We start from the raw sequence: 22,410 nt of genomic DNA on the forward strand, positions 1-22,410 counted from the left end.
CGCTCTGTGTTGATGCTAATCTCGCTGTGTGTTGATGCTAATCTCGCTCTGTGTTGATGCTAATCTCGCTGTGTGTTGATGCTAATCTCGCTGTGTGTTGATGCTAATCTCGCTCTGTGTTGATGCTAATCTCGCTCTGTGTTGATGCTAATCTCGCTCTGTGTTGATGCTAATCTCGCCGTGTGTTGATGCTAATCTCGCTGTGTGTTGATGCTAATCTCGCTCTGTGTTGATGCTAATCTCACTCTGTGTTGATGCTAATCTCGCTGTGTGTTGATGCTAATCTCGCTCTGTGTTGATGCTAATCTCGCTGTGTGTTGATGCTAATCTCGCTCTGTGTTGATGCTAATCTCGCTCTGTGTTGATGCTAATCTCGCTCTGTTTTGATGCTAATCTCGCTGTGTGTTGATGCTAATCTCGCTCTGTGTTGATGCTAATCTCGCTCTGTGTTGATGCTAATCTCGCTCTGTGTTGATGCTAATCTCGCCGTGTGTTGATGCTAATCTCGCTGTGTGTTGATGCTAATCTCGCTCTGTGTTGATGCTAATCTCACTCTGTGTTGATGCTAATCTCGCTGTGTGTTGATGCTAATCTCGCTCTGTGTTGATGCTAATCTCGCTCTGTGTTGATGCTAATCTCGCTCTGTGTTGATGCTAATCTCGCTCTGTGTTGATGCTAATCTCGCTGTGTTGATGCTAATCTCGCTCTGTGTTGATGCTAATCTCGCCGTGTGTTGATGCTAATCTCGCCGTGTGTTGATGCTAATCTCGCTCTGTGTTGATGCTAATCTCGCCGTGTGTTGATGCTAATCTCGCTCTGTGTTGATGCTAATCTCGCCGTGTGTTGATGCTAATCTCACTCTGTGTTGATGCTAATCTCGCTCTGTGTTGATGCTAATCTCGCTCTGTGTTGATGCTAATCTCGCTCTGTGTTGATGCTAATCTCGCTCTGTGTTGATGCTAATCTCGCTCTGTGTTGATGCTAATCTCGCTCTGTGTTGATGCTAATCTCGCTCTGTGTTGATGCTAATCTCGCTCTGTGTTGATGCTAATCTCGCTGTGTTGATGCTAATCTCGCTCTGTGTTGATGCTAATCTCGCTCTGTGTTGATGCTAATCTCGCTCTGTGTTGATGCTAATCTCGCTGTGTTGATGCTAATCTCGCTCTGTGTTGATGCTAATCTCGCTCAGTGTTGATGCTAATCTCGCTCTGTGTTGATGCTAATCTCGCTCTGTGTTGATGCTAATCTCGCTCTGTGTTGATGCTAATCTCGCCGTGTGTTGATGCTAATCTCGCTCTGTGTTGATGCTAATCTCGCTGTGTGTTGATGCTAATCTCGCTCTGTGTTGATGCTAATCTCGCTCTGTGTTGATGCTAATCTCGCTCTGTGTTGATGCTAATCTCGCTCTGTGTTGATGCTAATCTCGCCCCGTGTTGATGCTAATCTCGCTCTGTGTTGATGCTAATCTCGCTCTGTGTTGATGCTAATCTCGCCCCGTGTTGATGCTAATCTCGCTCTGTTTTGATGCTAATCTCGCTCTGTGTTGATGCTAATCTCGCTCTGTGTTGATGCTAATCTCGCTGTGTTGATGCTAATCTCGCTCTGTGTTGATGCTAATCTCGCTCTGTGTTGATGCTAATCTCGCTCTGTGTTGATGCTAATCTCGCTCTGTGTTGATGCTAATCTCGCTGTGTGTTGATGCTAATCTCGCCGTGTGTTGATGCTAACCTCGCTGTGTGTTGATGCTAATCTCGCTCTGTGTTGATGCTAATCTCGCTGTGTATTGATGCCACTCTCACTGTGTATTGATGCCACTCTCACTGTGTGTTGATGCCAATCTCGCTCTGTGGTGATGCTAACCTCGCTCTGTGTTGATGCTAATCTTGCTCTGTGTTGATGCTAATCTCGCTGTGTGTTGATGCTAATCTCGCTCTGTGTTGATGCTAATCTCGCTGTGTGTTGATACTAATCTTGCTCTGTGTTGATGTTAATCTCGCTGTGTGTTGATGCTAATCTCGCTCTGTGGTGATGCTAACCTCGCTGTGTGTTGATGCTAATCTCGCTGTGTTGATGCTAATCTCGCTGTGTTGATGCTAATCTCGCTGTGTGTTGATGCTAATCTCGCTGTGTGTTGATGCTAATCTCGCTCTGTGTTGATGCTAATCTCACCGTGTGTTGATGCTAATCTCGCTGTGTGTTGATGCTAACCTCGCTCTGTGTTGATGCTAATCCCGCTCTGTGTTGATGCTAATCTCGCTGTGTGTTGATGCTAATCTCGCTCTGTGTTGATGCTAATCCCGCTCTGTGTTGATGCTAATCTCGCTGTGTGTTGATGCTAATCTCGCTCTGTGTTGATGCTAATCTTGCTCTGTGTTGATGCTGATCTCGCTGTGTGTTGATGCCACTCTCGCTGTGTGTTGATGCTAACCTCGCTCTGTGTTGATGGTAATCTCGCTCTGTGTTGATGCTAACCTTGCTCTCTGTTGATGCTAATCTCGCTGTGTGATGATGCTAGTCTCGCTCTCTGTTGATGCGTACGGGAGTCCTCTGATGATATTGGTGATAATTTTGATCTTGAGGCAGAGCCACCAATGGGTTCTTATATTGTTGTACATAATTGCCTGTAACAAAGCCTGTATTCGTTTGCTGCATGTTAACGGCGCGGTCTCTAAAGGGTTAAGACCAAGCGCGATGACGTCATCACGTGGGTTACGCGATGTTCCCAACGGCGTGAAACGTGATGACGTCATGATGTCAGACTGAGGAGCCTCCCCTCTCAGTCCTCGTGGAGCCAGGTTTATGCAAAGACCTGTTTGAGAGTTCTCTTGTGTTTTTGAATGTTACTTCCACCAGTTTGCATTAAACATCGTTTTGATTAGCTGATTGCTTCGCTCTTAGTAATTTCGTCAGGAATTCACGCATTCCTACAATCTGATGACAAATTTAACGTGATTTTCCTGCTCTTTTTGTCCTGTTTCCAGGATCTCTATTGCGAATCGCATGAGAATGTCGGAGTGCTGTTTGCGTCGATCCCAGAATTTTCCGCTTTTTACTCGCAGGCTGAGAACAATCAACAGGGAATGGTGTGTCTGCAGCTGCTCAATGAGATCATTGCTGACTTTGATGACGTAGGTATCCTAGCTAGCGTCCAATGTGATAGTGACTGATATTCTCACCCATGGCAGGCCCCAGTGTTCACACAGGTGTCGCTCCTGTACCTGGTACTTTTCATTCTCAGTGTTCACACAGGTGTCGCTCCTGTACCTGGTACTTTTCATTCTCAGTGTTCACACAGGTGTCGCTCCTGTACCTGGTACTTTTCATTCTCAATGTTCACACAGGTGTCGCTCCTGTACCTGGTACTTTTCATTCTCAGTGTTCACACAGGTGTCGCTCCTGTACCTGGTACTTTTCATTCTCAGTGTTCACACAGGTGTCGCTCCTGTACCTGGTACTTTTCATTCTCAGTGTTCACACAGGTGTCGCTCCTGTACCTGGTACTTTTCATTCTCAATGTTCACACAGGTGTCGCTCCTGTACCTGGTACTTTTCATTCTCAATGTTCACACAGGTGTCGCTCCTGTACCTGGTACTTTTCATTCTCAATGTTCACACAGGTGTCGCTCCTGTACCTGGTACTTTTCATTCTCAGTGTTCACACAGGTGTCGCTCCTGTACCTGGTACTTTTCATTCTCAGTGTTCACACAGGTGTCTGGAATAAGTACCTGAAGGTAAAAGATTTGCAAGTTTATTGGGGAAATGGCGGGTGAGTGAGACTATGTGAAGCGCTCTTGCAGAGAGCCGGCACGGGCTCGACGGGCCGAATGGCTGCCTTCTGTGCTGTCACCATTCTATGATGCTCTGATTCTAACCCCAGTAGTATTTACTGTCCCCAATGAAATCATAGAGCCAAAGAGGGAAACCTTGCGTCATGGCCCCTTTGGGGCACTAACTTTGCCGGGGCACTACTGGAAGCACCCCACCTCCCTCTTGGGGCGCTGCGACAGAATATCGCGGCGCTATGTGCCGCGGTACTGCAGGGCTTCCGCCCCTTCTTAAAGTGGAGGGGCCTAGTGCAGCGCGACTCGGGGCCCAGCTGGGCCCCCGGGGATCAGGCCTGCCGGCAAAAGAACCCAGCATTCAAGAGAAGTGCCGGGCTCCCGGAGCGCAGCCGGCACTCCGCGGGGGGTGCTCAGCGGACCAGGGATAGCAGCGGAGGCAGGTGCTGGCAAGCGGCCAGCAACAAAAATGGCCTCCCGGCACCTCACCTTTAATTAGCGCCCCCCCCCTGGCCGCGGGCAGGCCCCCTTGACCCTGTCGGACATAGCGTCCGGCGGTACGTCAGGGGGCGCTCCCGAAGGTGACGGCCGGGGTGCGAGTGGGGCGCTGCACGTGGTGATGACACCATGACTGACAGCGCAGCACCGTGGGGCATTAATGGTTACCGCCACCGCTAACCTCCCGCTGAATTTCGCGGGAGACATTGATGGCACCGTGCCTGGGCGCTAGTTGCTTTGCGCCCCGTTACCATGCTCTTAGGGCGCTAACGGGAGACGCAAAGCTACCGAATTTTTCCCCCATAGAGTCATAATGGCACAGAAGGAGGCCATTCGGCCCATCGAGTCCGTGCCGGCTCTCTGTAGAGCAATCCAGTCAGTCCCATTCCCCCGCTCTATCCCCGTAGCCCTGCAAGTTTATTTCCCTCAAGTGCCTATCCAGTCTCCCCTTGAAAACATTGAGTGTCTCCGCTTCCACCACTTCCATCGGCAGCGAGTTCCAGGTCCTCACCACTCGCTGCGTAAAAAAGTTTTTCCTCACATCCCCCCTGTATCTCTTGCTCAGAACCTTAAATCTGTGTCCCCTAGTCCTTGTACCATCAACTAGTGGGAACAGCCTTTCCCCGCCTAGCCTATCCAAACCCGTCATAATCTTGTACACCTCTATCGAATCTCCCCTCAACCTCCTTTGCTACAATGAAAACAAATCCAGCTTCTCCAACCTGTCCTTGTAGCTAAAATCCCCCATCCCCGGAACCATTCTGGTAAATCTCCTCTGCACCCTTTCAAGGGCCTTCACATCCTTCCTAAAGTGTGGTGACCAGAACTGAATGCAATACTCCAGTTGTGGCCTAATCAGCGCTTTATAAAGGTTCAGTACAACTTATCTACTTTTGTACTCAATACCTCTATTTATGAAGCCCAAGATCCCATATGCTTTGTTAACCACTCTCTCAATATGTCCTGCCACCTTCAGGGACCTATGCACATTAACTCCCAGGTCCCTCTGTCCCTGCACACTCTGTAAAACTGTGCCATTAAGTGTATATTGCCTCTCCCTGTTCCTTCTGCCAAAATGCATCACCTCACACTTCTCTGTATTAAATTCCATCCGCCACTTGTCTGGCCATTCTGCTAGCCTTTCTATGACCTGTTGCAGTTGATTGATATCATCCTCACTGTTTGCCACACCCCCAAGTTTGGTGTCATCGGCAAATTTAGAAATTCTACTTTGTATTCCAATATCCAGGTCATTTATATATATCAAAAAAAGCAATGGCCCCAGCACTGACCCTTGGGGAACACCAATGTCTACCATCCTCCAGTCTGAAAAACAGCCATTTACCACAACTCGCTGTTTTCTGTCCTTAAGCCAATTCCTTATCCAAGCTGCCACTGACCCACCTATTCCATGAGCCTCAATTTTGTTAACCAGCCTTCTATGTGGTACTTTGTCAAACGCCTTCCGAAAATCCATGTAGACAACATCCATTGCATTCCCTCAATTAAGTATTTTTACTCTAGATTGCACCCTGTCCTTTTCCATAGCTAATCTAAACCTATGGGGCAAAAATTGGCTCGCGCCCGCTTTGCGGCAATAACTTCGGCGTTAGCGCCCCACGCACCCGAAATTGAAGGGTAGCACCCCAAGCAGGAGGCGGGGCTACTGGAAGCGTTCCCCTCCCTCTTGGGGCGCTCACATTGAATCTCGCGGCGCTACGTGCAGCAGCGCCACACGTGCTGGCACATAGCGCCACGGTACTGCAGGCCTCCCTCCCCTGATTAAAGGCGAGGAGCCTAGTGCAGTGCGCTCCGGGGCCCTGCTGGACCACCGGGGAGGGGGGAGGGGTGCCGGCAAAAGAGCCCGGTGCTCAAGAGGAGCGCCGGGCTGACAGATCGCGGCCGGCACCCGACAAGAGGAGCAGAGAGGGCAGGTGCTGGCTGGTGGCCCAAAAAAAAATGTCCGCCCGGCACCTGCCCTTTAATTATCGCCGCCCCAGCCACAAACACGGCACCCTGACCCTGTCGGACATGGTTTTTGGCCGGGGTGCGAGTGGGGCGCTGCGCACGGTAATGATGCCATCGCCGGAGGTGCAGCGCCGCTGGGCATTACCACCTACTGCCGCCGCTAACCTCCCGCTGAATTTCACGGGAGGCGTTAGTGGCGCCTATTTCCCCTCAGGCTCTCTCCAAGCTCAACTTGTCAATGAGACCCACCTCCTGCTCCCTCAACCAAATTCCACTAAACTGCTGTCCACCCAACTTCCCTTCCTGGCCCCCAGGCTAACTGACATTGTAAATGTTTCCTTCACCTCAGGTACTGTCTCCCTCCCCTTCACATCTGCCATCATCACCCTTCTCCTCAAAAATCCAAAACGCTTTCGATAAGGTGCCACATAAAAGGTTATTACACAAGATTAGGGCTCATGGGGTTGGGGGTAATATAGCAGCATCGATAGAGGATTGGTTAATGGACAGAAAACAGAGAGTAGGGATAAACGGATCTTTTTCAGGTTGGCAGGCTGTAACTAGTGGGGTGCCGCAAGGATCAGTGTTGGGGCCTCAGCGATTCACAATCTACATCAATGACCTCAATGAAGGGACCGAGTGTAATGTATCCAAGTTTGCTGATGATACAAAGCTAGGTGGGACAGTAAGCTGTGAGGAGAACACAGAGTCTGCAAAGGGATATAGATAGACTGAGTGAGTGGGCAGTAAGGTGGCAGATGGAGTATTGTGGGCAGTAAGGTGGCAGATGGAGTATTGATGCGCTATCAATTACTCATAAAAGACTGAGAGTTAAGAGAGTAACTAAAGGCTTTTATTAGCAAAGAACAGAGCATGCCTCTTGTGGTTGACTGGGTTCCAAGAAAGGCAGGGGGCTGCAGGTCAATCACCTTTATACCTGGGCCCGTGTGGGTGGAGCCAGCCGAGACATGTTGAGGCATGCATAGGTACAACAGTGTGTAATAACAACAACACCAACAGTGGTTTACCACATTCACCCCTTGTTTAAAATTGAGTCCGGCGGGGTGAAGTGTACTAAAGGTTCGTGTAAGTAAGTCTATCAGGTGGCCTTGTATGCCGTCCTGATCGTCGCGGTGGCGGCGGTGATGGTGCAGCATCCAACGTTGAGTCTGGCGTCTCATTGAGTGGTTGGGTGGTCAATGACGGGTCCTGGGGCTGCGGCATGCCGTCTAGCGGGGTTGGGTTGTGGGTAGTGGTGGATGGCAATAGTAGTGTTTCAGGGGCACCCAAAGGTGCGAGATCTCGTGTGGGGGCTGTGTCCTCCTGCCTGTCCGGGTACGCTACGTAAGCATACTGGGGGTAGGCATGGGTAGTGGTGGATGGCGAGGGAGGTGTTTCGGGAGCACCCGAAGGTGCGAGGTCTCGTATGGAGACTGTGTCCTCCCGCCCGTCCGGGTACACCACGTAAGCATACTGAGGGTTGGCATGGAGGAGGCTCACCCTCTCGACCAGGGGGTCCGTCTTATGGGACCTCACGTGCTTCCGCAGTAGGACGGGTCCTGGAGAAGTCAGCCATGTCAGTAACGAGATCCCCGATGTGGACTTCCTGGGGAAGGAGAACATTCTCTCATGAGGGGAAGCATTGGTGGCTGTACAGAGCAGTGACCGAATGGAATGGAGCGCTGCAGGGAGGACTTCCTGCCAGCGAGAGGTCGGAAGGCCCTTAGATTTCAAGTTTAAAAGGACTGCCTTCCAGACCGTCGCATTCTCCCTTTCCACCTGGCCATTCCCCCGGGGGTTGTAGCTGGTGGTCCTGCTTGTAGCGATACCTCTCGAGAGCAGGTACTGCCGGAGTTCGTCGCTCATAAAGGATGAGCCCCTGTCGCTATGAATATAGCTAGGGAAACCGAACAAGGCGAAGAGGTCATTCAGACATTTAATGACCGTGGTACTGGTCATGTCTGAGCAAGGGATGGCAAACGGGAAACGGGAGTACTCATCAATTATGTTGAGGAAGTACACATTGCGGTCGGAGGAGGGGAGGGGCCCTTTAAAATCGACGCTCAGCCGTTCAAAGGGGCGCGTGGCTTTGATCAGGCTTGCTCTGTCTGGCCTATAAAAATGCGGTTTGCACTCGGCACAGATTTGGCAGTTCCTGGTCATGGTCCTGACCTCCTCGATGGAGTAGGGCAGGTTACGGGATTTGATGAAGTGAAAAAACCTGGTGACCCCCGGGTGGCAGAGGTCATTGTGGAGGGTCTTCAGTCTATCGACCTGCGCATTGGCGCATGTACCACGTGATAGGGCATCTGGGGGCTCATTGAGTTTCCCGGGCCGGTACAAGATATCGTAATTGTAGGTGGAGAGTTCGATTCTCCACCTCAAGATCTTGTCGTTCTTGATTTTGCCCCTCTGCTTATTATTAAACATAAAAGCTACTGAACGCTGGTCAGTGAGCAGGGTAAATTGTTTTCCGGCCAGGTAATGCCTCCAATGTCGCACAGCTTCCACAATGGCCTGGGCCTCCTTTTCGACAGAGGAGTGTCGAATCTCGGGGCCCTGGAGGGTCCTTGAGAAAAAGGCCACAGGTCTCCCCGCCTGGTTAAGGGTTGCAGCTAGGGCAAAGTCGGAAGCGTCGCTCTCCACTTGGAAAGGGATGGACTCATCCACTGCGTGCATTGTGGCCTTCGCAATATCTCCTTTTATGAGAGTGAAGGCTGCACAGGCCTCTGCTGTCAGGGGGAAGGAGGTGGACTTGATGAGGGGTCTGGCTTTGTCCGCATAGTTCGGCACCCACTGAGCATAGTACGAGAAAAACCCTAGGCATCTCTTCAGTGCTTTTTGGCAGTGGGGGAGGGGGAGCTCCATAAGGGGGCGCATCCTGTCGGGGTCGGGGCCGATGACTCCGTTCTCCACTACACAGCCAAGAATGGCAAGGCGCTTGGTACGAAACATACATTTGTCCTTGTTGTATGTTAGGTTCAGCCGCTGGGCCGTACGGAGGAATTTCTCTAGATTAACATCATGGTCCTGCTGGTCGCGGCCGCTGATGGTGACGTTGTCTAGATAGGGGAAAGTGGCCTGGAGCGCGTTCTGGTCGACCATCCGGTCCATCTCCCGTTGGAAGACTGAAACCCTGTTGGTGACGCCGAAGGGAACTCTGAGGAAGTGGTAGAGACGACCGTCAGCTTCAAAAGCTGTGTACTGGCGGTCCTCAGCCCTGATGGGGAGCTGGTGGTATGCCGACTTCAGATCAATCGTCGAGAACACCCGGTATTGTGCTATCTGATTGACCATGTCAGATATGCGGGGGAGTGGGTATGCATCTAGCTGGGTGTAGCGATTGATCGTCTGGCTGTAGTCAATAACTAGGCGCTGTTTTTCACCACTCTTCACTACCACCACTTGTGCTCGCCATGGGCTGGTGCTACTTTCAATAATCCCTTCCTTCAGGAGTCTTGCTACCTCGGATTTAATGAAGCTCCTATCCCCGGCACTGTAATGCCTGCTTTTGGTAGCGATGGGCTTACAGTCGCGGGTGAAGTTAGCGAACAAGGAGCGGGGGGGGACTTTAAGGGTGGAGAGGCTGCAAATGGTGCGCGGCGGGCGATTTAAAAGCTGCTGGCTGCAGACTGTGAGTGGGGGGAGGGGTCCGTCGTACGCTAATGTGACACTCTTAAGGTTGCACTGAAAATCCAACCCCAGTAGAACGGCAGCGCAAAGATGGGGCAGGACCAGGAGTTTAAAATTTTTGTATTCTGTGCCCCTTACTGAAAGGGTCACTACACAGTAGCCACCGACGTCCGCTGACTGGGCTTTGGAAGCCAAAGAGATCCGATGGCGCGTCGGCAGGACCGGGAGAGAGTAACTGCGCACCGTGTCGGGGTGGATAAAGCTTTCCGTGCTCCCGCTGTCAAAAAGGCAGGTAGTGGCGCGGCCGTTTACCTTAATGTCCATCATGGACCTGGACAGTTGATGAGGGAGAGATTGGTCCAGCGTCACGGAGGCCAGCGTATGGTCGAGCGAGTCGATGTGGTCATCAGATGAGGCGGTGGTTGAGTCCGGGTCCCCCGTGGTTGAAGTTGGAGACGTCCGAGATGGCGGACAAAATGGCGGCGCCCATGGTCCCGATCCCCACGTGGCTGGGGGAGTCCAAGATGGCGGACAAGATGGCTGCCCCCACGGTTCGCACGCGGCGCTGCTGGCGTTAGCAGTTTTACCTTTGCAGGCGCTGACATAGTGTCCTTTCTTCCCGCAGCCGGAGCAGGTAGTGTTTCTCGCCGGGCAGCGTGCTCTGGGGTGTTTTGCCTGGCCACAAAAATAACATTTCTGTGCCTTGGACATCGCAGCAGCAGTTGAAGGTGGCGGTCCCATGACCCAAGGTTGTGGCGTCCACGTTGCGGAGCGGTTAGGGGAGAAGGCGTCCATATTCCTGTGGGCCGCGTCGAGCGAGAGCGCGAGGGACACTGCCTTTCTCAGGTCCATTTCTCCCTTTTCCAACAGTCTCTGCCGGGAGTAGTCGGACCTTAGACCCGCAACGAAAGCATCTCGGATCAGTCCCTCCGTGTGTGCTGCGGCTGATACTTCTTTGCAATCGCAGTCTCGGCCGAGTATCCGTAGTGCCCGTAGGAAGGCCTCCACCGATTCCCCGGGCTGCTGTCTGCGGGATCTTAAGAGGTGCCTGGCATAGACCGTATTTACCGGGCGTGCGTATTGCCCTTTTAGCAGACCGATAGCCGCCGCGTAGGTCGTCGCGTCCTGGATTATTGTATGAACTTGGTGGCTCACCTTTGAGGCCAGGATTTCCAACTTGTTTTCGTCCAGGGTCACAGTTGAGGCTTGCAGGTAGGCCTCGAAGCAACGCAGCCAATGCGCGAATTTGGTAGCCGAACCCGCCTCTTGGGGGTCTAGGTCCAGGCATGTTGGTCTGAGGGCTCGCAGCAGCTCCTGCTGCTCAGCGTTTGGTGCAGCAGCTCCTGCTGTTCAGCGTTTGGTGCAGCAGCCTGCTGTTCAGTGTTTGGTGCAGCAGCCTGTTGCTCAGCGTTTGGTGCAGCAGCTCCTGCTGTTCAGCGTTTGGTGCAGCAGCTCCTGTTGTTCAGTGTTTGGTGCAGCAGCCTGTTGCTCAGTGTTTGGTGCAGCAGCTCCTGCTGTTCAGTGTTTGGTGCAGCAGCTCCTGCTGCTCAGCGTTTGGTGCAGCAGCTCCTGCTGTTCAGTGTTTGGTGCAGCAGCTCCTGTTGTTCAGTGTTTGGTGCAGCAGCTCCTGCTGTTCAGCGTTTGGTGCAGCAGCTCCTGCTGTTCAGTGTTTGGTGCAGCAGCTCCTGCTGTTCAGTGTTTGGTGCAGCAGCTCCTGTTGCTCAGCGTTTGGTGCAGCAGCTCCTGCTGTTCAGTGTTTGGTGCAGCAGCCTGCTGTTCAGCGTTCGGTGCAGCAGCTCCTGCTGTTCAGCGTTTGGTGCAGCAGCTCCTGTTGCTCAGCGTTTGGTGCAGCAGCTCCTGCTGTTCAGTGTTTGGTGCAGCAGCTCCTGTTGCTCAGCGTTTGGTGCAGCAGCTCCTGCTGTTCAGTGTTTGGTGCAGCAGCCTGCTGTTCAGCGTTCGGTGCAGCAGCTCCTGCTGTTCAGTGTTTGGTGCAGCAGCTCCTGTTGCTCAGCGTTTGGTGCAGCAGCTCCTGCTGTTCAGTGTTTGGTGCAGCAGCCTGCTGTTCAGCGTTCGGTGCAGCAGCTCCTGCTGTTCAGTGTTTGGTGCAGCAGCTCCTGTTGCTCAGCGTTTGGTGCAGCAGCTCCTGCTGTTCAGTGTTTGGTGCAGCAGCCTGCTGTTCAGCGTTCAGTGCAGCAGCTCCTGCTGTTCAGCGTTTGGTGCAGCAGCTCCTGTTGCTCAGCGTTTGGTGCAGCAGCTCCTGCTGTTCAGCATTTGGTGCAGCAGCCTGCTGTTCAGCATTTGGTGCAGCAGCCTGCTGTTCAGCGTTTGGTGCAGCAGCTCCTGCTGTTCAGTGTTTGGTGCAGCAGCTCCTGCTGTTCAGCGTTTGGTGCAGCTCCTGCTGTTCAGCGTTTGGTGCAGCAGCCTGCTGTTCAGCGTTTGGTGCAGCAGCTCCTGCTGTTCAGCGTTCGGTGCAGCAGCTCCTGCTGTTCAGCGTTTGGTGCAGCAGCTCCTGCTGTTCAGCATTTGGTGCAGCAGCTCCTGCTGTTCAGCATTTGGTGCAGCAGCTCCTGTTGTTCAGTGTTTGGTGCAGCAGCTCCTGCTGTTCAGCGTTTGGTGCAGCAGCCTGCTGTTCAGCAAATGTCGACATTTTGTTTTTGCTAATAAAATTGATGCGCTATCAATTACTCATAAAAGACTGAGAGTTAAGAGAGTAACTAAAGGCTTTTATTAGCAAAGAATAGAGCATGCCTTTCGTGGTTGACTGGGTTCCAAGAAAGGCAGGGGGCTGCAGGTCAATCACCTTTATACCTGGGCCTGTGTGGGTGGAGCCAGCCGAGACATGTTGAGGCATGCATAGGTACAACAGTGTGTAACAACAACAACAACAACAGTGGTTTACCACAAGTATAATGTAGGGGAATGTGAGGTTATTCACTTTGGTAGGAAGAATAGAAAAACAGAATATTTTTTAAATGGTGAGAAACTTTCAAATGTTGGTGTTCAGAGAGATTTGGGTGTCCTCGTGCAAGAAACACAGAAAGCTAGCATGCAGGTACAGCAAGCAATAAGGAAGGCAAATGGCATGTTGGCCTTTATTGCAAGGGGGTTGGAGTATAAGAGTAAGGAAGTCTTGCTACAATTGTACAGGGCCTTGGTGAGACCACACCTGGAGTACTGGGCACAGTTCTGGTCTCCTTATCTAAGGAAGGATATACTTGCCTTGGAGGCGGTGCAACGAAGGTTCACTAGATTGATTCCTGGGATGAGAGGGTTGTCCTATGATGAGAGATTGTGTAGAATGGGCCGATACTCTCTGGGGTTTAGCAGAATGAGAGGTGATCTCATTGAAACATACAAGATTCTGAGGGGGATTGACAGGGTAGATGCTGATCGGTTGTTTCCCCTGGCTGGAGAGTCTAGAACTAGGGGGCATAGTCTCAGGATAAAGGGTCGGCCATTTAAGACTGAGATGAGGAGGAATTTCTTCACTCAGAGGGTTGTGAATCTTTGGAATTCTCTGCCCAGAGGGCTGTGAATGCTGAGTCGTTGAGAATATTCAAGGCTGAGATCGATAGATTTTTAGACTCTAGGGGAATCGAGGGATATGGAGATCGGGTGGGAAAGTTGAGGTCGAAGATCAGCCGTGATCTCATTGAATGGCGGAGCAGGCTCAAGGGGCCGAATGGCCGACTCCTGCTCTTCTTATGTTCTTATGTTGATACCTCTGTCCTTGCAAGTTATCATACCACCTCCAATCTCCCTTTCCTCTCCCAAGTCCTTGAACGTGTTGTCACCTCCAAAATCCATGCCTATCTTTCCCACACCTCCAAGTTTGAGCCTCTCCAATCAGGTTTCCACCTCTGCCATAGCAGTGGAACAGCTCTTAATATAAGAACATAAGGAATAAGAGCTGGAGTCGGCCATTCGGCCCCTCGAGCCTGCTCCTCCATTCATCAAAATCACGGCTGATCTTCTGCCTCAACTCTACCTTCTCGCACTATCCCCATATCGATTAATTCCCTTAGATCCCAAAAATCTATCGATCTCTGACTTGAATATACCCAATGACTGAGCCTCCACAGTCCTCTGGGGTAGAGAATTCCAAAGATTCACCACCCTCGGAGTGAAGAAATTTCTCCTCATCTCAGTCCTAAATGGCCGACCCCTTATTCTGAGACTGTGACCCCTGGTTCTAAAATTATGTTTTTGATTTTCCTACCAAAGTGGATAACTTCACACTTCCCCACATTGTATTCCATTTGCCATGTTCTTGCCCACTCAGTCAACCTGTCTATATCTCTCTGCAGACACTTTGGGCTGGATTTTCATTTAGCAGTTGGGAAGGAGGCGGGACTACAACTTTCGGGTTGTAGTCCCGCCTCCATTGACGGCCGGCCAATCAACGCTATTTTCCCTTGATTGACCTTGTTGAGCCCACCCAGCGGGCTCAGCAGGCCAATTAACGGCCACCCGGCAACAGGTGACGTCACAGACGGCAATTTCATCTGTCAAGAGTTTTTGACATGAAATATCAGTGTTTCACAGCTGTTTGAAGCTGTCAAACTCTGACAGTCTGACTTCTAACCTGAGTCCTTCTACGCAGACTCAGTTAGAACTCTCACCGGCACTGAAAGCTGAAGGCTGTCACTTTTGACAGATCGCAGCCATTCAGCGTTCAGTGCCGGCTGAGTGTAGGACTCCCGACGCCTAGAGGAAGAAAGGCTGTTAAGGTAAGTACAGGTAATTTAAACCTCTTTACACACTTTAGACACACCAAACACACTTACCTTTGCACTCATGCACCCATCACTCACCTGAACACCGACATCGCGACCCCTCCAAGTCCTTCAACCCGACGGCCCGCCTGCTCTAACCTGGCGTGGTTTGGAGCCGTCGGGAATCCCACACGACACCCCTCAAAATAGGGATTAGGCTAAAAACTGCCTGTTAACTACCTGTTAACAGGCAGTTAATTGGCACTAATCCCTTCCCGCCTCGGGTCGGCGGGTCCCAGTGCGGGGCGGGTACCCGCCTCCTTTGAAACTTACATGGAGGCGGGTTTTGGGCGGGATGGTGCCGGGACCCCCGAATTCGGGATTTTTGCCCCCCGCACGCCTGAATGCCCACCTCACGGCACACTGAAAATCTGGCCCTTTGTGTTCTCCTCACAGCTTACTTTACCACCTAGCTTTGTATCATCAGCAAACTTGGATACGTTGCACTCAGTCCCTTCATCTAGGTCATTGACATAGATTGTAAATAGCTGAGGCCCCAGCACTGATCCTTGCGGTACCTGTCTAGTTACCGCCCGCCAACCTGAAAAAGTCCCATTTATTCCTACTCTCTGTTTTCTGTCCGCTAATCAATCCTCAATCCATGCTAATACATTACCCCCAATCCCATGAATCCTCATTTTGTGCAATAACCTCTTGTGTGGCACCTAATTGAATGCCTTTTGAAAATCCAAATACACCACAGCCACTGGTTCCCCCTTATCCATCCTACTAGTTACATCTTTAAAAAACTCTAACAGATTCGTCAAACACAATTTCCCTTTCATAAAACCATGTTGACTCTCCCCAATCATATTATGATTTTCTAAATACCCTGTTACCACTTCCCTAATAATAGATTCTAGTATTTCACCTACTACTGATATCAGGCTAACTGGCCAATAGTTCCCCATTTTTTCTCTTCCTCCTTTCTTAAATAGTGAAGTTATGTTTGGTACCTTCAAGTCTTTGGGGACTGTTCTCAAATCTAGTGAATTCTGGAAGATTAATTCCAGTGTATCCACTATCTCTGCAGCTACCTCTTTTAAAACCCTAGGATGAAGGTCGTCAGGTCCAGGGGATTTGTCGCCACTTAGTCCCATTAATTTCTCCAGTACTATGTCTTTACTTATACTGATTTCTTTAAGTTCCTCATTCTCTCTAGACACATAGTTGTCCACTATTTCCGGAATGTTTTTTATGTCTTCTACCGTGAAGACAGATACAACGTATTTGTTTAATGCCCCTGCCATTTCCTTAATGCCCATTATAATTTCTCCTGTCTCAGCCTCTAATGGGCCCACATTTACTTTCACTAATCTCTTCCTATTTACATACCTATAGAAACATTTACTGTCTGTTTTTATGTCTCTTGCTAATTTACTCACGTATTCTATTTTCCCTTTCTTTATCAATTTCTTGGTCCTCCTTTGCTGAATTCTAAAATCCTCCCAATCCTCAGGCTTGCTACTCTTTTTGTCAGCATTATAAGCCTCTTCCTTTGATTTAATACTATCTCTAACTTCTCTTGTAAGCCACGGTTGGACCACTTTTCCTGTGGGGTTTTTGTGCCTTAAAGGAATGTATATTTGTTGTAAATTGTGTATTAATTATTTAAATGATAGCCATTGCTTGTCTACCGTCATGCCTTTTAATGTAGTTTCCCAATCTACTTTAGCCAACTCGCCCCTCATACCTACGTAGTTTGCTTTGTTTAGATTTAAGACCCTAGGTGCGGATTTAACTAAATCACTTTCAAACTCAATATAAAATTCTATCATATTATGGTCACTCTTCCCTAAAGGCCCCTTTACTACAAGGTTATTAATTAACCCTTTCTCATTGTACAATACTAGATCTAAAATAGCCTGTTCCCCAGTTAGTTCCTCAACATATTGATCTAGAAAACTATCTTGCATACATTCCATGAACTCGTCCTCCACACTATTACTGCAAATTTGGTTTGCCCAGTCTATATGTAGATTAAAGTCCCCCTTGATCACTGTATTACCCTTGTTACATGTGCCTCTAATTTCCTGATTTATACTCTGCCCTACATTACAACTACTATTTGGGGGCCTATAAACAACTCCCACCAATGTTTCCTGCCCCTTGCTGTTTCTTGGCTCCACCCAAACTGATTGATTTTCGGAGCTAAGATCCGTTCTCTCTACTGTCTTTATCCCATCCTTTATTATCAGGGCTACCCCTCCTCCTTTTCCATTTTGCCTATCTCTTCTAAAAGTTAAGTATCCTGAAATATTTAGTTCCCAACCGGGGTCAAATTGCAACCCCGTCTCCGTTATGGCTATTAGATCAAACCTGTTCATTTCTATCTGCGCTATTAATTCATCTATTTTGTTGCGAATGCTTCGCACATTCAGATATGGTGCCTTTAGCTTTGACTTATTTCTATTTTTCGCTGATGTCACTTTAGTCACCGATGCCCTATGACCTTTGTTACTCTCTCTGTCCCTTCCTGACCCACTCTGCTTATTTTTACCCAGAAGTCTGCTCTGCTTGAGAGCTTTGACATTTCTCTCGCTGCTTTTAAATTTACTCTTTCCTGAATCCTCCCACCCCCCTCCTTCATTAGTTTAAAGCCCTGTCTACTGCCCTAGTTATTAGATTCGCCAGGACACTGTTCCCAACGGAACAGCTCCCTCTTTCCCCAGTACTGGTGCCAGTGCCCCATGAACTGAAACCCCTTCCTCCCACACCACTCTTTGAGCCACGCTTTTAAACCTCTAATCTGTTTGTCCCTGTGCCAATTGGTGCGTGGCTCAGGTAACAATCCAGAGATGATTACCTTTGAGGTTCTGCTTTTTAATTTGGACCTCAACTCCTCAAACTCTCTCAGCAGAACCTCATTCCCAGTTCTACCTATGTCATTGGTTCCTACATGGACCATGACAACTGGATCCTCCCCCTCCCACTACAAGTTCTTCTCCAGCTACAAGGAGATATCCTTAACCCTGGTAACACAACCTTTGGAACACCCGGTCGCGAACAGTATCTATCTCCCTGACTATACCGTCCCCTACCACACCTACATTCCCTTTCACTCCCCCCACTTGAATGGCCTCCTGTACCATGGTGCCGTGGTCAGTTTGCTCATCCATCCTGCAGGCTTTTCCCTCATCCACACAGGCAACAAGATCCTCATGCCTGTTGGACAAGGGCAAAGGCTGAGGCTCCTCCAGCACTGCACCTGGGCTCCCCTTACCTGCCTGAGTTGCAGTCACACCCTCCTGTCCCTGACCACTAACCAGACCTGTACCAATACCTAACCTAAGGGGTGTGACTGCCTCCTGGATCAAAGCGTCCAGGTAACTGTCCCCATCCCTGATGCCCCGCAATGTCTGCACCTCAGACTCCAGCTCAACAACTCTGAGTTCCTCAAGATGCAGGCACTTACTGCAAACATGGTTGTCCGGGATCACAATGCTCTCCACAAACTCCCACATGCTGCAGTTGCGGCACCACCTGTACTGCCATCCCTATAAGACCTTGTATTATTTAAGAGACTTGAACACAAAAATTTATTCTGACACTCCATTGCGGTTCTGAGGGAGCGCTGCACTTTCGGAGGGGCAGTACTGAGGGAGTGCGGCACTGTCAGAGGGGCAGTACTGAGGGAGTGCTGCATTGTCAGAGGGACAGTGCTGAGGGAGTGCTGCACTGTCGGAGGAGCAGTACTGAGGGAGTGCTGCATTGTCGGAGGGTCAGTACTGAGGGAGTGCTGCACTGTCGGAGGGGCAGTACCTGTACTGAGGGAGCGCTGCACTGTCAGAGGGGCAGTACTGAGGGAGTGCTGCATTGTCAGAGGGGCAGTACTGAGGGAGTGCTGCATTGTCGGAGGGTCAGTACTGAAGGAGTGCTGCACTGTCGGAGGGGCAGTACTGAGGGAGCGCTGCATTGTCAGAGGGGCAGTACTGAGGGAGTGCTGCCCTGTCGGAGGGACAGTACTGAGGGAGTGCTGCACTGTCGGAGGGTCAGTACTGAGGGAGTGCTGCACTGTCGGAGGGTCAGTACTGAGGGAGTGCTGCCCTGTCGGAGGGACAGTACTGAGGGAGTGCTGCACTGTCAGAGGGGCAGTGCTGAGGGAGTGCTGCACTGTCGGAGGGACAGTACTGAGGGAGTGCTGCACTGTCGGAGGGTCAGTACTGAGGGAGCGCTGCACTGTCAGAGGGGCAGTGCTGAGGGAGTGCTGCATTGTCAGAGGGGCAGTACTGAGGGAGTGCTGCATTGTCAGAGGGGCAGTGCTGAGGGAGTGCTGCACTGTCAGAGGGGCAGTACTGAGGGAGTGCTGCGCTGTCAGAGGGGCAGTACTGAGGGAGTGCTGCACTGTCGGAGGTGCAGTACTGAGGGAGTGCTGCATTGTCGGAGGTGCCGTCTTTCGGATGAGATGTTGAACTGAGACGTTAGTCTGCGCTCTCAGGTGGATGTAAACGATCCCATGGCATTATTTCGAAGAAGAGCAGGGGAGTTATCCCTGGTGTCCTGCGGCCAATCCCTCAATCAACATCACTAAAAACAGATTATCTGGTCATTATCACGTTGCTGTTTGTGGGAGCTTGCTGTGTGCAAATTGGCTGCCGTGTTTCCTACATTACAACAGTGACTACATTTCAAAAAGTTCTTCATTAACTGTAAAGTGCTTTGAGACGTCCTGTGGTCATGAAAGGCGCTATATAAATGCAAGTCTGTCTTTCTTTATCTAGCTGCTGGGTGATGAACGTTTTGTGAAAATTGAAAAGATCAAGACCATTGGGAGTACGTACATGGCAGTGTCTGGGCTGACTGCACAACACAAGGTATTCCTGCACCCACCGCTTGGCTCTTCTGTAGCACACCTGGTAAAATGCATGTTGGACAGCACATGTTGGGCAGCACACGTTGGACAGCACACGTTGGACAGCACACGTTGGGCAGCACACGTTGGACAGCACACGTTGGGCAGCACACGTTGGGCAGCACACGTTGGACAGCACACGTTGGACAGCACACGTTGGGCAGCACACGTTGGGCAGCACACGTTGGACAGCACACGTTGGCCCGCACACGTTGGCCAGCACACGTTGGCCAGCACACGTTGGGCAGCACACGTTGGGCAGCACACGTTGGGCAGCACGCGTTGGACAGCACACGTTGGACAGCACACGTTAGACAGCACACGTTGGGCAGCACATGTTGGGCAGCACACGTTGGGCAACACACGTTGGACAGCACACGTTAGACAGCACACGTTGGGCAGCACACGTTGGGCAGCACACGTTGGGCAGCACACGTTGGACAGCACACGTTGGGCAGCACACGTTGGGCAGCACACGTTGGACAGCACACGTTGGACAGCACACGTTGGGCAGCACACGTTGGGCAGCACACGTTGGGCAGCACACGTTGGGCAGCACATGTTGGACAGCACACGTTGGACACCACACGTTGGACAGCACACGTTGGACAGCACACGTTGGCCCGCACACGTTGGACAGCACACGTTGGGCAGCACACGTTGGGCAACACACGTTGGACACCACACGTTGGACAGCACACGTTGGACAGCACACGTTGGGCAGCACACTCCTTGTAACAAATGCTTGCTTTGTAATCAATTTATGTCTTATTTCAAAATATTAAAACAATTGTTTCTTAACATACTGGCCCAGACTTTGCTGAAAAGCTGAGCCAGGGTAATGGTATATTTGCAGTGTCCACCATTATTCCAGTCCTAGGAAATGACGCCATTATTTACACCACGCCATAATCTCCTGGTACTCTGCCGTCACCATCGCTGAGATCAGCTAGACGGTAATTATAGCCCCGACACCGTTTAAAATCAACACCAATTGCAAATTTGCTGTGTTTAAGCCGTTCCTCAATCCAATTGAAGACTGATGGTGCTGCAGAGCCAGCAGTGGTCTGGTTTAGGGACACAGGTGGTTTTACTTCCCAGGGTTTGGGAGTCTGTGCGGAGATCGACACAGGCCATGCACACTCTTGTCTATTGACCCCAATTAGCATGCGATGAACATTATTGGGAAACGGTCGAAGCAATGTCTCTCCCTTAATCAATGCACAGATGTCGACTGGAGTAGCCTAATCCAGCGTGAGATACATTTATGACCCCATGAATCCAAGAAAAACCTGATCACCGATCGTCACTTCTGTGCTGCCCTTAAAGAGCAGGTCAGACGAGCCAAGGCACAGGCTGGAGATTAGCTGAAATTAAAAGACCGCACACGTCAATCATTGTTTTCATTAATCAGGTACTCGTCCAACTGGGCTCCTCTGAAAATACAAACAATATTAGAAATATTATTATAACTGTTTCCAGGTTTTGGAGTGGTCGGATGCACAATTAGCAGCTTGATCAATACATTGGCCATTGATCGCACATCTTCTGATTCGCAGATTTTCAAATAAATTTTCCAGCAACTTCTGGTGTAAATTCGCCGGGAGAGGTTCCCGGTCTAAATGATGGTATTCGGCACCAATATCACCCTTGCACTGAATTCTGGGCCAATATATTTTTCCCTCTTCAGTTTAACCTTTAAAAGGAATCGAGGAGCAGAGCGCCATAGGGTTCAGAGACACAGTGAGAGGGTCAACTGATCAACTTATTCAGACAGCAAATGGGATCCGACATTTTATAAATAAGGGGCACAGAGTTCACATTCAAACAGGTCAAACTAAACCTGTATAGCCATTCGTTAGAATATTGTGTCCAGGTTTAGGCACCTTATTTCATGAGTCGGCTGTGGCCCAGTGGGCAGCACTCTCTAGGTGGGAGGTGCTAGGGGTGAGCCAGGTGTGACTGGTTGCCTAATTGCAGCTGGGTGTTGGAGGGTGTTTTGGAAAAAGTTGGTGGAGGGTTTTGGGGTGTGGTTTGCAGGTTTTGGGGCCTTTTTGGCCCACAAAGAACAGCCAGATGGCTGCTGAGGGGTCCGGAGTGCCGGGCCCCTCGGAGGAAAATGTTCTCGAGAGGAATTTGATGCGGGAAGAAACTGTGGTGGGTAGGGGAACAAAAAGGCCCAAAGATTTGGGCCGGGACCTCAGAAGGTTCGGTAAAGAAAATACCGTCGTAGTGAAATGTGAAGACAGGAAGATTCGAGCCTGGGATATAATCCAGGCGGTTCAGGAGGACTGTGGTGAAGGAAGCAGTTTTGCATGCCGTCCGAAACCAAATGTGGGATTTGAGGTGACGGTGAGTGGCCGTGAGGAGGTCGAGAGACTGCTGCTCAGTCTGAAAGTTGGGGAGAAATTTTTGGAGGTGACCCTGCTGTATTCTGAGGAGGTGGTGGTTTCATTTTTGAACTTGCCTGTGTACATCGAGGACGAAGTGCTGAGCAAGAAATTGGAGTCGTGGGATATTAAAATCTGTTCCGAAATCAAAAGGAGGTACTACCCGGGAACAAGGGTGGCAGACGGAACCCGGTATGTCAAGGTGCGATTCCCGGAGGGGGTAAGGTCTTTGCCTTATAGTATGAAGTTCGAGACTCTGGAGGGAGTACAATACTTTCGGGTGCTGCACGACAATCAAGCAAAAGTATGTTACTATTGTTTGGGACATGATCATCTCGTGAGACATTGCCCTGATTTGTATTGTTACAATTGTGGTGAGTCGGGACATATCACGCGGAGCTGCAAGGCGGAGAGCTGTGGGGTGTGTCGTAAAGGCCCCGCCCGCTGTGAGTGTGGCGGAAGGGAGCGAAATGAGCGATGAGATGGGAGAAGGAGCAGGGGAGGAGCGTGGAAC

General features: G+C 50.5%; 1 protein-coding gene across 1 annotated transcript in view; it reads left to right on the forward strand.

Annotated features, from left to right (window-relative positions):
• Positions 1-22,410, forward strand: part of LOC147120805 (adenylate cyclase type 8-like) — a 409,028-nt gene that overhangs the window by 334,858 nt on the left and 51,760 nt on the right. The window contains exons 10-11 of the mRNA XM_085977138.1: positions 2,982-3,128; positions 19,376-19,468. Coding sequence (XP_085833264.1) covers positions 2,982-3,128; positions 19,376-19,468 — 240 coding nt within the window. The remainder of the gene's footprint in view (positions 1-2,981; positions 3,129-19,375; positions 19,469-22,410) is intronic.

This window comes from Somniosus microcephalus, chromosome 3, assembly GCF_052327205.1.
Source record: "Somniosus microcephalus isolate GS21.2 chromosome 3, FLI_Smic_1.0, whole genome shotgun sequence".
NCBI lineage: Eukaryota > Metazoa > Chordata > Chondrichthyes > Squaliformes > Somniosidae > Somniosus > Somniosus microcephalus.